The 15,164-nt window shown below is 39.5% G+C and overlaps 1 protein-coding gene across 3 annotated transcripts in view; it reads right to left on the bottom strand.

Moving 5' to 3' along the window:
* Positions 1 to 1,510: 1,510 nt before the first annotated feature.
* Positions 1,511 to 15,164, bottom strand: part of GRIK1 (glutamate ionotropic receptor kainate type subunit 1) — a 170,678-nt gene continuing 157,024 nt past the window's right edge. For 2 of the 3 annotated variants that reach the window (XM_065676788.1, XM_065676786.1), the window contains exons 15-16: positions 11,771 to 12,021; positions 1,511 to 1,996 (exon numbers count right to left, since the gene is read on the bottom strand). In XM_065676788.1, coding sequence (XP_065532860.1) covers positions 1,841 to 1,996; positions 11,771 to 12,021 — 407 coding nt within the window. In that variant the 3' untranslated portion in view covers positions 1,511 to 1,840. Of the gene's footprint in view, positions 1,997 to 9,234; positions 9,401 to 11,770; positions 12,022 to 15,164 lie in introns of all 3 variants that reach the window. The other variant, XM_065676787.1, reaches the window with a different exon arrangement.

Consider the following 15,164-nt stretch of genomic DNA (forward strand, 5'->3'; position numbering starts at 1 on the left):
GAGGTTAAGAAAACCTGACTCCCATGGAAAGGCTAAATGAATAGAAGTGTCTTCTAGACTACAGTAATACTGAAATGTATCACTTTGGAGGCAGGGCTTTTATAAGCAGTAGCATTCATTGCAGATTGACCTTGCTATGCAGTGTAGCGTAAAAGCTCAGAGGGGGCTGCAGGGAGCTATGGCTAAGGTGAAGGTGGAAAAGAGATTTCTCCACTCAAAGGTTTTCACATTACTTTCTCTTTTTGTAGAGGAAATGGCCATGGATACAAGGGAAAGGTAATCAATGGTAAACACTAGGTTCCCTGCGGGAATATAAGAAGGACAATAAAACTTAACACCTCGTTGAAGCCACTGGGTAATGAACATTGCCACAAACTGAAGCAAATACTGTTGATATGACTCGGGCTCTCCCAGCTCTACATGCTGTGCAGAAAAGTATCAGTGGCTCCAGTCCTCTGGTTCCTTTTTTCCAAACCTGCCTTAGGATTAGAGGTGGTGGTCATAGTGGTGGGATAGCTCTGGACAGACCAGGCCTACATATATATATATATACACACACACACACACACACACACACACATATATATATGTAAGTATAACCTGGCATGTAGGAAGGCAGGGGTACATATCCCCACCACTGGGTGAAAGGGACACCCATTTCCTACACTCACCCTTGTCTCCTGAAGTATGGATGTGCCTGCATTTCACCTGATTTCTTTCACAGGCATCCTCAGAGCTAAACAGCTGGCACCAATAAAAGCTCCAGGAACAACAGAATTAATCACAGAGACAACATCACAATAAATATAAATGTGCTTCACCTTGCTGAAATACAAAGGTACAGTTTTTTGGAAGGGTGGGGAGGGGGAATCTGCTGCTGTAATGCATCACTGTTCTTCAGACAGAGGTTTCTTCACAAAAAGGACTTAATTTCTCCTTTACTGTTAAAATATTTTGTTGGTGCTCCCAGCAGCTGCAAGAAAAGGTTTCAATTCCCAAGCATTTTCTGTATTCCTGTCAGTTGTTGTTATCTTTCTGGTCAAGATTTGTTATAAATTGAATATATTTGGCTCTAAATTCTAAGGGATTTTCATTTTGAAGTCAAGAATTGTTTTACTGGTACCAGGAGCTGGAGGATACAGCATGTGATGATATCAGTGTTGGCTTCCTGATTCACTGATTGTTACTTATGTGGTTTTTCTTTTTGAACATCTAGAACCTGGAGCATTATCTAATAATAATATTTTTAAAGAAATTAAAAAGAGGAAAGATAAGGAAAACCAATTTTCTCACAGAAAAGAACCTGAAGAGTATTCCTTACAGTACCAGAGAAAATAGTAAATCATTGTTGGGTACCTTTGCATTTAGTACATTTTTGTAGTCATTATGATTTAATTGTATGAATTTTTACTTTGGTTGTCTGGGTCCTGGTTTCTAAACAATTTCGCTCAGTAAAATGGCAATCTTTTCTTCAAAAGGGAAAAAAAAATAAAAGAATTCCACTCCCAGATTATTGGAAAAAAGAACCCTGTCTCGTGTTTATTTATTTATTTAGAAAGCACATACAGCAATGCATGGGGAGGGGAAGAGAGATGCAAAATAGGTGAGCATACAAATCCATCTCAAAAGAAATAGTGAGACACTTCCCAGATGATTAGTAGTACATCAGTCTATGTGAGCATTTAAACTGTTGTACCTCTAGATTAAAAAAAGAAACCACAGAGAATTTCTGAAGAACAAGGTAAATGTCTGTATTTCAGAAATCCCACCACAATCAACTTGTAGGCAGCAATGTTTTTGATTTTTGTTCCTGATATTTCTTCAAAGGGGTCTCTCTTTCTCATGCTATGGTTTCTTTCCTCAGTGTCCGCCTCTGGTGACAGGTAAGGATACTTGTGAATGAAGATTTCCCCTTCGTTCTTGACCTTTTCTTTAACTTCTTTTGATGCTTGAGTGAAATTCCAAGCTCCTCCATTATCGCATTGAAAGAAAGACACTGGTGGAAGACATAAATGGCATCAAACACTTCTCACTGAAGGCAGAGTTTGACCATACCCTTTGCAAAAATGCTGGCTTTTAGAAGCAAGGGCCTGAGCTCTTACTGGCAGGCTCAGAAAGCTTCTTAGCCGGGTTCTGCCAGCTTTGAATAAGCCCATAACAGGTGAATCTGTATCAAAGTCATGTTTTTTGCCTAATTTGACTTCCACTGAATTTAATTTAACTTTGGCTTGACTAAAGCCGATTGTGAATGTTTCTGAAATTCTACACAAATGCATTTGCAATGTTTTAGTGACTTCATATCATAAAACTTACCCTTTTTCAGTAGGTACATTTCCTCCTGACCTTAAAAGAAAAGTTAGCTTTTTTAAATTACATGTACCTTAGCCACAAAAAAAATCGGGTATACTAGAGAGAACAAAGAACACAAAATTTGAAGATTTCTTTGTGGTTTAGTTATTTTCCCTTCATGAAATTCTCAGACATTCTAAAATACAGCAAAGTCCTCAATCCTCTTCTTTCTTTGGAAAGAATCTTTTTAAAATATTGTGTGTTGAAGAAAGGAGAACATTACCACATGAATAAGGTAGCTGAATAATTTAGAAAGAAAGCAGACATGTTTTTGTTTCCACCTCGCAACATTAACAAAGACATCCTTTAAAATCTACAGCTGGAATAATTACATGTAACACAAAAAAAACAAAAAACCCACAAAGAGGTTTTAAGTGAAAGTATCTAGCAATGCAAAACGTGTTCCATTCAAATATATATAAATAGGTTATTTATATATAAAATGAAGTAATGGTACCAGTGTGGAACAAAGCTTTAACCTTCTTACCTTCATCAAGTTGAATAAATCCTTCCTACCAAACCCTTTCTAGAAGTGCAGAACTGATCCGCTTTAAAGCAACTGGTTAAAACTACAGCACTTGTAAAATGACAGCAACAGCGCAATGGTATGGTTCTATGTATCAAAAGCGAATTTCCTTCTAGAGTGATACCAGTGCAAGGTAAGTAATGTCCAGTTCTCAACCAGTAATAATCCAATAATGACCTCAGTTATGCAGGGCTAAAAAAAAGTAAAACCAGATATATGATTCAAAAAGGAAAAAAACCCAAGCTTTTCTAGTAGCCAGGTATTCTAGAGGAATATTTTCAAATGCAAAAGAGTGTAAGGGTAACCTGGATCAACCATTTGTTTAAGGTAGCAAAGGAATCCCAGAGAAGTGAATCACACACACTTTTTCCTCTCCAGTATAAATGTTCCCTATAACATGTGTAACCCTAGTTTTGCAAATGAGCTCAGGGCATCACTGCAACTCTGTGTGTGTGTATTTTAAATGTGCATGATCTTGCATATGTCATTATGTCTGTTTGTGGGAGTGGCTGCACACAGACTAAGACCACGTAGCATGTTAAACCTGTAGTTTAATATGCTCTTTCTCTGAGCTGCTCAATTTTTGCTCATCTAAACTTCTTAAGTATACATAATTAAACAACCACTAAATCATGATATCCCCAAAATGTAATAGACATAGGCCAGGGCAGTGTACTGGGGTTTTAATTTGGTGGTTTTTTGGGAGGTGTGGCTTTTTGGTTTTGGTGGGGTTTTTTTGTTTGTATGGTTGGTTGTTTGGCTTGGTTTTTTTATTGTTGGGGTTTTTTTGTTGGTTTTGGTTGTTGGTTTGTTGTTTTTTTTTAATTAAAATTACTGTCTGGTAATAGCCAGGAATTTTCTGGTGCATTTATCATTTAAATATCCCTTTTGATAATGCAATAAGGGAATTGCAGCACTACTGGAATTAGAGTCAAAGGTATCTGCTGCAGGCCCATGCCCTCTGGAAGCAGCAGGGGAAGCAGGTATCATCCTAACACAGGCACTATTTCCATATAACTTCATTTTTTTTTAGAGAGTAGCAACACTTATTTACAAACTAATAAAACTGTATGCTCTAAGTGGCTGGGTTAGCATGGATAAGTTCTCTCTACCATCTTAGTTTCAATTGAGCTTTCAAAATCTTCTCGTTTCAAGGTACATAGAACACCTTTGGCATGAGTTTTGTCAATGTGAAGCAATGAATTAAATGTAGATTCAAGACCCTGAACTGATCCTTCAAAGATCTTCCAATGGTTGTGGCCATAACTACGACTGATCAATTTTGCGCATATTCTTGTGTCTGAGATCCTACCACCTTTGAGAAAACCAGTTGGAGGTGGTAAAAAGCATTTAAAAGTCTGGAAGGCACAGGGCTTTCTCTGCCCCTCTGCCTTCACACAGAGCTTCAAAAGGTCAAAAAGAGCAATCTGAGATGATACTTCAAGCTTTCAGGGTTAATCGTTCAAAAGGACAGATAAAGGTGAACTTTCTTTTGAGCCCCAGAAGCACAGATCAAAATCCTATTTATCTCCAAGCTCGTGTGTGCAATTAGGAAACTGAACAGATGTTTAAAAACTGGAATTGCCCTGAACTTTTCAAGCAGTAGAAAACTGTGGTAGAGACTGAATATCAACTCAGCCAGAATGCTGTAGGATTTACAGGAAAGTCACAGACAAAGAAGACATTCATTATTGACTCCCAAGACACTCTCTGAACGGCTCCATGTCTGCAGCATAATTACAGTAGCCTTTAAGAAGGGAATGGTGACATTAAAATGCTGTTTAGAAGGGTAATATACTGTCCTTTTAGTCTCATGCTCAGCCAGACTGAGTTTCTTTAAAAAGCTGGGTTTTTTTGACATGCTGTTAAGTCCACTTTTGAGGTCTCATGCAGAATGAGAACAGAGCAAGCACAGAGCAATATATTTAACAGAGTAATAAGTTTAACATTTTGCTTTTAGTCAGCTTAACTTTCTCATTCTAGTAGTGTCAAAATGCTGCAGGACATGGAAAGTGAGGCTAAAAGGAAATGTCATCTTTTAAAAACAGAATAGATTTAGCTCTCCTTGTGATGTTAGACTCTTTATCTTTGCCCTTACGGTCTCTTCAGCAGGCTACAAAAGCTGGATCATGAAGCTCCCAAAACCTTACATTCCCATACAGAAGACTGGGTTAAACATGATTATAATTATAAATTCAAAATTAAAAAAATAACATAAGATAGAAACAAGATGGAGAAATGAATCTGTAGTCAGGCTTTATCAATCTGCTGCTTTGCTGTTGGGCTACCACTGCAATCAAGAATTTTCAATTGCATTTTATTAACACCCCTCAAAACCAAGCAAATTACAAAAAAACCCCACCAACCAACAACAAAACAAAACTAAACCAAAAAGCAAACACAAAATCCCAACAAAACCCAGACAAAAAGGAAAAAAAAAAAAAAACCAAAAAAACAAAAAACCAAACCGCAACACCAAAAGAAAAAAATCAAAACAAAAACAAACCCAGTGCACTGTGCTGGGGAACTGAGAACTACGAAAATCAAACCAGATTTTATTCTCAAGGAACATGTGACTGGCCCAGGCACAGAGGAGGAGGTACAAAAGTCAGGATTCCCCTTCGGCCTCAGGAGGACCCATAGCTGTGAGGGACACTGACATATGTCTGCTGAAAGAAAAGTGATTTGTTTGTGCCTAGTACACCGAAGGAAAAATATCCAAAATAGTTTCTCCTAGTGAGCAAAGTGCTGTTGCAGCACATTAAGAATCTGTTTGAGTATTCCATCACTGGTGGTTAATTGCATGAGGAGACCACTAAATTAAGTCTTTTGAACTGTCAGAGCCTATTGAACAGTGATTATCAAAACAGTATGACAATAATCCATGGATTATTTTAACTCTTCCCTACTTATATAAACTGTCAGTTTACCAGAAAAAAAGCCAACCAAAACCCAAACCAACAGTAAAGCTACTTGCTTGTCTCCCAAGCCATCTAAAACCAAACGGGAATGTTAAGTGAAGGCACAGATGGCCACAGCCATGTTTGGAGGTGGGATTATGGCCTCAAAATGAAAGAGCTCAGGGGCTCCAGCTGATGTTCATGAACAGGGGGAATTTGCAGACCTGACAGCTTCACAAGAAATTCTGTTTTGCAAGAACCTCAGTGAGACAGAGGATTTCTTCCTTCTCCCACTTTCCCTTCTTTGTTTCCAAAGAGCTAAAGAGATGAAGCTTCAAGGCTTTGATCTGAGAGAGAGGGCACAAGCACAAGACACTGTGGCAGTACTTTGTGAAAATATCGATCTAGTTGCGGGAGGCATTATTGCTGTGCTTGGTCTAATTCTGTGGTGCAGGTGTGTTGTTAATACACCCCCCTCCTGGGTGTCTGAAATTGTGATCGTAGTGCCTTTGTTCCTCTCATTCTTCTCTTGTTTCATCCTTTCTCCCTCATTCCCCTGGCACCTTTGCCTAATTGGTTTGCAGACCGTTTAATGAGGGCAAGAACTGCCCTAAATAAAGGTACACACACTGACACCAGCCAAACAAACCTGTCAATGGCTTGGGACTAGCTTATTCACAGCCCCTCTGCTTTCAAAGGTAGGTGGCTTCTGTGTGTCACATCATATGCCATTTTTTGCATACACTTATTATTTTGGGAGTTCTGACAAAAATGCAGCAACAGCAAAACAAAACATAATACAAAGCGATATAAGGGTATGAGTATAGCCACATTTTTCTCCCAGATAGTTCTGGCTATGCTTTACTGGCACTGCAGCAGTAGGGCTGATGGAGTCTGTTGCGGCTCATCCATCACAGGGAGAGTTGCTGGCTCTTGTGTGCAACAAGGTCCCCATGTTGACACACACCTGAGAAAGGATCTGGATTTATTACTGGGTCCTGGATGCAATTGCAAGGCTGCAAGTTAGGAAGATGCAATGGTGACCATCTGTATTTGTGAACAGATGGTCACCATTGCATTTTTTTGCGGCCAAATTTCAAAGTCTAGTGGTCATAGAAGCTTACAGTGTCGACAAGCGGAAAACTTTTGACTGCTTTAACACTTCTTCCTGAAGCTTGTTATGTCTATGCAGGAGTTCTCTCAGGTGCCATGCACTTCATGGGAGATGCTATGCGCTATGCTTTCCTCAAGCCTTACTGTTAACCTGAAGGTTCCTTTTCCTGGAACCACAGCAAATCTTGCAAGAAATGCCTTTACAAGCACAGACTTGTTAGCACTCTGGTGTCATCCTGGCTCAGCTGCTGGCATAGCTGGTATAGAGCAAGCAAGGCTTTTTAATAACTCTTTGTAGCTAGATATGAAGCTCTGATAGGGAAAAGAGGAGCTGCTTTGTAATTCCCACAGGCAAGACAAAGTCTATGAGGCTGTCGGTAGGGAAAGCTAGACATGGGAAAGCAAAGACCGTTACTAACAATGTGACTGTTTCCTTGACAGATATGAAAATGTTTACCCAAAAAGTGACAGAAAAATTCTGGATTCTGCATTCATCTAGAAAGTGGTTAGAAAACTTGTTGAAGCTACAACTTGGCGGATTTCTTGTGTAGGGCAATGATGGAGGTAAACGCATTAGGAATTTTCTTTCTCCTCTGGGACTTGAGAGAAGCTGAATTTAAATAGTTTTAAGTCTTCTACTGGGAAACTGCAAACAAAAGTGCTTTCTTAAATCAAGATATACAAGAAGATGTAATTCAGGTCTTTGCTGGTAAGAAGGCTCATTTTATGAAGAATCAAAGCTTTCAAGGCCCTATTCAAACAAGTTAAAATGCCATTTTGAGCAAGACAATTTCCTGCAGTGTCTGGAGTGGAGCATAAACACTCATGTACACAAATGAGCACTGGCAGAAAAGAAGTGGTATAGCCTAGTTCTGAACAACACATCTTTGACACAAAAAATACTTAAGCCTGCTGCCAGCATAAATAATGCTGACCAAAACTGTGACATGGATAGAAGAAAAACACATGTCACTGTATGCTCTGGCTTTTCTTAGGAGCCAGGTATGAAAGAAACAATTCAAGAGGGGAGCAGAGCTTTTCCACAACACTCAATTGCCACAGCGATTGAGTCTGAAGGCATCCACTTGAACAAGTTTTCTAATTGCAGTAGAGTGCAGAAATAGCCCCTCAATAAAACAGATCATTAACTTGTTTGATGAGGAGGAACTGCATTGGGCAAAAACCCCATAAAGTAGCTGTGAGGAGTGGGAAATGAATTAGTGAAACTGGTGGTAAGCTGGGATATAATGAGTGATCCACATAAAAGGCAATAAGGTTTTGAAAACATGGTTGTTTGCCATGGTTCATGACACCCTACGAGCTGGCATTTATATACATTTTGTGTATCTCAGATTGTCATGTGGTTTTTAGCGGCAAAAACATATTGCCTCCTGCGTTGGCAGTCTCTCTAGGCTATCTGAGGATCAGAGGAAATCAAACTGTTATCTTTCAAGGGTATAAAAAGCATCCAGTTCCAACTTCCTACACAAAAGTTTCCTTGTGTGTTTCAATATGCAGAGCAATGCCAAGGCTTTCCTATTTGATATAAATCAATATCCTAGTTTTGCCATAAAGGAGATTTCTAAGTTGCAAATCCTTACAATAGTGAACATCATGAATTGCTCAAGCCAAATCAAAGGAGTAATCCTGTGAAAGGTATATACTGGGGGTGCCTGAGGGTGCTTTTGTTGAATATGTTCTTAAATGTTAATGGTTACATGGCATAAAATTTAACTGATGGATATGATTTTGTGCTATGATAGGTACTTGGAGGCATTGGCTAATGAATTTTAAATGGATAAATTAAACTTCATTAAATATTGACACTGGGAATAAGATATGCCAGCTAAAAATCTCTGGCTGCTTATAACAGGGGTTCAGAAAGTTAATGGAGCCCTGCAGGTTGTTTTCTGAGGTTTATAAAGAACTGCCTGGCCCGCTTGCTGAATGCCTTGGCAGAAAGCGAGCGAAACATTTCTCCATGCTTTTAGTAAAGTGACTGCAGTTGGTTTACTTAGGTTTGGTAGGAGATGAAAGGGAGGAAAATAATTTTTCTTACCTGGAAAAGGTGAATTACTCCATGAAATGACACGATGATAATTGTACATAGAGACTGTGCTAATTCTTAAAATCTACTACACTCTATTGCACTCACTCTTTGCTGTAGGTGTAATTATTTTCTGTGATATGCATTTAAACTGCCCAAATTTCCAGGACTTTGACAATTTGTGTTAGATAAGCTTATCTTCTGCTGAAGCAAGAGGCGCTTTGAAGTCATTAACTATGTGTTGGTGAGTACAACCTTTGCCATTATATGAATTGTTTAATGTTTTCCATCAGACACACCTTTTTGCTTTCCTGACTATACAGTGTGAATTGAGGGCTGTGTTCGAATCCCTCGCTCCTCTCGGATTAACTTGCCACAGTCTAACTCCGTAGATAAGGTGGTGCCAGAGGTGGAGTTGGACGGATGGGTTTGCTTACACTGTAGTCCATAAAAGAAACAAAAGGCCTTGCATGCAAGAAAAGAAAAATGGAGAAAATAAATAAATGAAAGAAGTAAAATTAAAAACAAACATGAGAATGAGATTCAAAGTCTATTTGAATCAAAAGGGATTCTATCTGTGGAAACAGAAAAGTCATAGATTGCACTTGACTCCTGCTTTGCATCAGCTTAGTGATAATACACACTATATAGCATTTCCCATCTAAGCTTCTTATTTCACCAAAATAAAAGTAAAATTAACTGAGAGAAAGTAACACTGGAATCTCTGGTTTTCTATTTCCTGGAAAATTACTTTTGGAAAAGAAGTACGATGTTGTCACATTAGCTCACTTAACGATTTTAACTATTAAGAGGCTGCCTATATGCAATAAGCAATACATTGCTGTGAAACAATACTAGTTTCAGAAATGGTGTATGTACATATGTATCCCTGAGTACAATGTTATTCATCCAACATATTGCTAAGTAAATTAACGCTCCCTCATGATATAAGGCTTTAAGGTCTACTGTAATTATAACTTCAGGACTTTCCCAGACTCCTGAAGAGTTTCCAGGATATTCTGCACCTCTTAGCATTTATACTAAACGTTTTTATTAGCTGCAACTGTTCTCCAAAACATGTTTGAAAGAAAGATCTCCTGAGACATGAATGAAACAAAGATACAGATACATTCTTTATGCATTTTGTGCTAAAACTCTCCTATAGGGTTAAAACACTAATCAGAAAACTGCAAAATGTGTAAAATAGAGTCATCCTTTATCTTTGACTTATTCCAAAACAGGGACACTGTGATTAATATGGCCTGCAAAATTGCTCTGCATGAGCTGCGTCCTTGTTTGTAGACAGTGCCATTGCGTGTTAACAAGGGCTTGCTCAGGCACACTTGGAGATGTCTTCACGGTCAGGAGCTGCCCTTTCCTCCAGGATACTGTGAGGACCAAGTCCACTGACATTGGCATTAGGCATCATAGACCCAAAATAACAGCAAGAGATGTTTGGAAAATGAAGATGCATGGTAGGATTCATCCCACTTCCTTTCAGCTGTCTGAACAACAGGCATGTAGTCTTAGCTTACAGTGATCTGTCACTGGAAGCAAGGAGATGCAGGTGATTTATCCTACCCAAAAGCAGATGTTATCCTCTTGAGGCCCTCAGCCCTGGCTGCTTGTTTTTGCCCTCTCACATCCCAGGACCATTGCTAAGTGCAGTGTAAGCTGCACCCCTGAGACGAGTTCAGAATGTTCCCCTTTGTCTTCCACTCATCCCTGCTCCCTTTGTTAAGGTTATTTACTTCAGCAGTAATTTCTGGCATTTTTGTCATCAGCCTTGCAGGATTATACCTTAGATGAAGAGGATGAATTCCCCAAGGAAAACTTCCTGCCTTTATGATCTAAAAGTGCAAAGTGAGCTTAAAAAAGTCACTTTGAAGTAGATGTCTTGTGTCTAGAAGCCTGAAGTTTGGTTTTATGAACCTACCTCTTGGTGACTGCACTTGCAGTGCAACAAGACCCTTGTCCCTACAGTAAGTCCTGTTGAAGTGAAAAGGATCAGGGCAGTGATAGCAGTTGGGCCAAACAGGGCCACATCAGGGTCCAGGACATGGCCAGAATCAAACCAGAACCAGGGAAGGCAGCCAGAGTAAGAGGGCTGGCAGACAACTTCAAGAACAGACTCGTGCCTTGTTTCTTTAAACAGTGGCTGGTGGTTCAGTAAATGGATGTTTACAATCTATTTTAATGATTGATTATATCTCACAAACAGTTGTAACACTCAAGGCATGATTTATACACAGCATTTCCTCTGTTTTCCCTCTGCCCTTTTAAATTGCTCCTTATACTTCAGTGGATCTATAAGCAGAATTCCTTTGGCTCCAAGATCTTACTTTACTGTGGTATCCATCAACTTTTAGTAGGTTTCTCTGCATTGAAATGCATGGTTCAGCATAGTGTGTAAATTCCTGGCTATGAAAAAAATGCTTTCTAGAGCAAGAGAAAAACTACACTTGGGGGTTTAGAAATACACTCTTGTTGTTACTCAAAGGGCTGATGCTAATGCCATATGAAAAAAAAAATCCAGTTGTTTTTTATTCCCTTCCAATGTAATTTATACTTTAAGTCTTAAAGATCAAGCAGAAAATGTTTGAGAAATTAATTGCTCTTGTTCTGCACTGCCATACTAAGCAGCACTAATTGGACCGTGGGTGAGGTATGACCCTGTTCTTATTCATCAATTATTTATCCTTAGTGTGAGAAACCATGGCGAGAGTTCACCAACACAAAATCTGTGCTCCTGCAGAGATATATAATGCAGTCACCTCCACATCCACAAAGCTCAGTCTCCCAGAAACATAAGCAAGCTGGGAATGGATGACTCACCTGCTCAATATCGCTGTTTTTCCTTGATTTATATATAAATTCGCCAATGGCTACAAACACCGAAAGAACAAGCCCTGCAGCGAGGACTATGAAGATGCCTCCAATATTCTCCACCCCGAGAGCACTGGCTTCTTTGCTGTCCTCCTCGGGGCAGCCATTGCCTCGCCACCACTTCTCCTTCATCATGTGCAGCTTTCCCTCCTCCTGGAGCTGGAGGATGGCGATGGTGATCTTGTCTCTGTAAGGAGACCCTGCAAGGCGAGAGCAAGACTTGTCAGTGCTGGCTGCAGCAAAGTGAAGTCAGGGAAGGAGCAAGCTGCTGCTATATGAAGCAAAAGTGCTTCCTTATCACAAGATTGATTATTCCAGCTAAAAGTCAGGTTTTCTTCAGCTGGAAGGGGGAAGAGGATTATCTGTTTGCGTCTGCCCTAGGGACTGGAAAGCAGAAGGCTCCTTTGGTGCAGTTATTTGAGAATTTATTATAATTTCTAGGCTCTCCTACTGAGGTTTATTTAAGCCTTGGCTGTAGGTTTTCTTGCTAAGTAATTCCTCCATATCATGTTTGAATATTGCTTTGAGCATCCTTTGAGACTTTCCACTTTGCATCTCTTCTATTTACTTCAACATCTGTTTATTTTTCCTACTGCATGTAAAAATGAATAGCTGTCTAAGAAAAGCCCACAGTAAGATATATTCTCTTCTCATTTATACCTGCATTAGCCCACAATTCCAGTTACCTAACAGCTTAGAAGAACAATGGGCAGCCAAGTCTCCTTTTCCATGACTTGCAACAATGTTGGCATTGCCAGCTGAAAATAGAAACTATTTTATGCTTTTCTTTTCCAGGCCAAGAGTGTTGATGGGCCTGTACTGTATCTGGCAAGTAGCTGGGTCACGTTGGGTGGTTCAATCTGTTCAGGTTTGCCTCTCACACACTCTGCTCTGGCTCTCCATCTTCCAAAATCTCTGCCATCTGTAAGTCCCTTCAGCCAACTTGTGCTGCTGCAGGAGCACAAGTCTGTCACTCCAAAAAGGGACAAAGCAGAGGTTTGCCCCTCACCTGGCTTTAGGAGCTGCACATAGTTAAAGGAAATTGCTACTGATCATCTTATATTGCCAGAAACTGAAGTTATGAATAATAACAGCAGCAATCCTGACAGTAATTAGAATAGACAAGTGGAAGTTAGTTTTGGCACTGTGAGAGAGACTTGTGTTTATGTGGCAAGCATTTTATGATAGCAAGCAGGAGAGGGTTACAAGAAAGGCTGTTTCACTCTAAAGACATATATGTACCTCCAGATCCTAACATGCTGGAATTCCTACAGTTGGAAGCATTTAGAGTCTGGACTGAAATACTGTCACCAGCCATTTGTCCTGTAGCTAACTACCATCCATCCTTTTCTCTCCTTTATCACATTAATAAGACTGTTAACAGTAATTTTACCAGAAGTCACATTTTTCTGCAAATTAAAGCAGTTGCAATCCTCAATCTAATCAATGTAAACAAACCTTTAAGGCATAACATGTGCCAGAATCTGAGTGATAACGCGGTACATATAAACTCAAGAAAAATCTCACTAGTCACCACTTTTGTGTCTTTATGCTAAATAGCCTTCAAAACCTGGCCTCACAGCTTCAGTTTTCTTTCTCAGATTGCCATGCAGGACATTATTAAAAATAATTGTACCATGAATACAAATCCCTTTCTCTGCTTTCCATTTCCTTTAGCCCACAACATTGTCTGAGGAGAATCAGCTTGAAAAACATTGCAGTTCTTTGTTTTGTTGTGCCAACACTCAGCTATTTTTCAGCGTCTCTTACTGCCAGCACTAGGACATGCTGTGACCACAGATGCCAGGAGACGTGTCAGATTATACAAAGTCCATCTGGGAAGCCAGCAATCAGCAGTCACTGCCTGAGGTAGCCGGCTTTGAAAGGAAAATATGCCTGCTGTAAGTATAGATGATTTCTATGCATGCTATTAAAAAAACAAAAATAAGCCCAACAGAAAATAAAACAGAAACGCCTTCCAAAACAGATAAGTGAATTATTTCCAGTGAAAACATCAGTTTCTCTCAGAAGAAAGAGCAGAACAGTTTCTACCTTAGGAGATGTTTGTCGCCCTGATAGCTAAAGACTGTTAGATCGTAGGACTCATCTATTTTCCCTTGCCTGAAAGGACATAGCTGTTAGGTAAAGTGAAGCAGCCTCAATCACAGCGCAGGATTTGTGGAGATATTCATTCTTTCTTGTGATATTTATGTTGCCAGCAGGATTATCACAATTCATCTTGAGGGTAACAGGTATATCTATATTTCTACGTGTGCTTTTAGTTTGTCAAGTGTGTCTGGAGTGTTGGATTGGTGATGTTTTATTGGTGAGCACTAATACTGCACACAAATCCGTCTCAACACCTCTTTGAATATTCAGCCTATCATTTATGGACTCTGAGCTATTAATAACTTACCTCTCAGGCCAAGAAATACATCCATCTCCTTTCTTAGCAGTCTCCCAAGTAACTAGTAATAGCTTCAGTGTAAGAATTGCTAGCATCAGCACTAGCAGGGTTACTGGAATTAATACCTGTCCTGATGTCTATAATAATGCTGCTTTCTTAAACTGGACTCCCCCCAGGGTGACATTTTGCATAGGTTTTGCTTGGAGGTGCCTCTGCTACAGCAGCACTTTCAGAGTGCATTAAGTTCACCACCAAGCATTGCTGCAGATTTTTCATTAGTAATAGTCTTTGCCAAGAATCTGATGAAAGCCCTCCTCTCTCTGACCCATTGGCTCCGTAATGAACATAAATGGAGATGTTTGTTGATATAACTAATTCCCCTTTTCCTAACTCAGCACAAAGAAGTAGGAAGACAGCCTATATTTGCAGGTTTTTTTACTCGCAGAAGATGCTCTGATAAAACAGTACATTTCCTAGATTCATAGAACTTTCAAAAATTATCCTTCTTGTTTCTTTGGCAGGTGAACAGTGTTGATATTCAGCTCATCCACTGGAAATTTGGGAGTGTGAGGCCTATGTTTGCTGCTGAAAACCCTAGCCATGTGTTTGTGCATTCTGCTGAAGGAACAAATGCAGACACCAGTTGAGACCTGCTGAAACTTTGGTGTTACAGGTCATGGACAAGGTTTGGTTTTTTTTTTTTTTGTTTTGTTTGTTTGTTTATTTGTTTGTTTATTTTGATTTTTGTTTTTGTTTTTTTTTTTTTTCTAATACAGCTTCTGAAATCAATAGTCTCGAATGCTGTGAGAAAAACAACAGAGCCTCTGGGGCCCATCTGTGGAGATCTGAAGGCTCTCCACAGCTTATCTTGTTCATGAAATCAATCATTTAAAAATTCAACGTGCCTAATGGCACTGAATTATTCCACAAGGCTTA

The sequence above is a fragment of the Lathamus discolor genome, chromosome 4, assembly GCF_037157495.1.
Source record: "Lathamus discolor isolate bLatDis1 chromosome 4, bLatDis1.hap1, whole genome shotgun sequence".
NCBI lineage: Eukaryota > Metazoa > Chordata > Aves > Psittaciformes > Psittacidae > Lathamus > Lathamus discolor.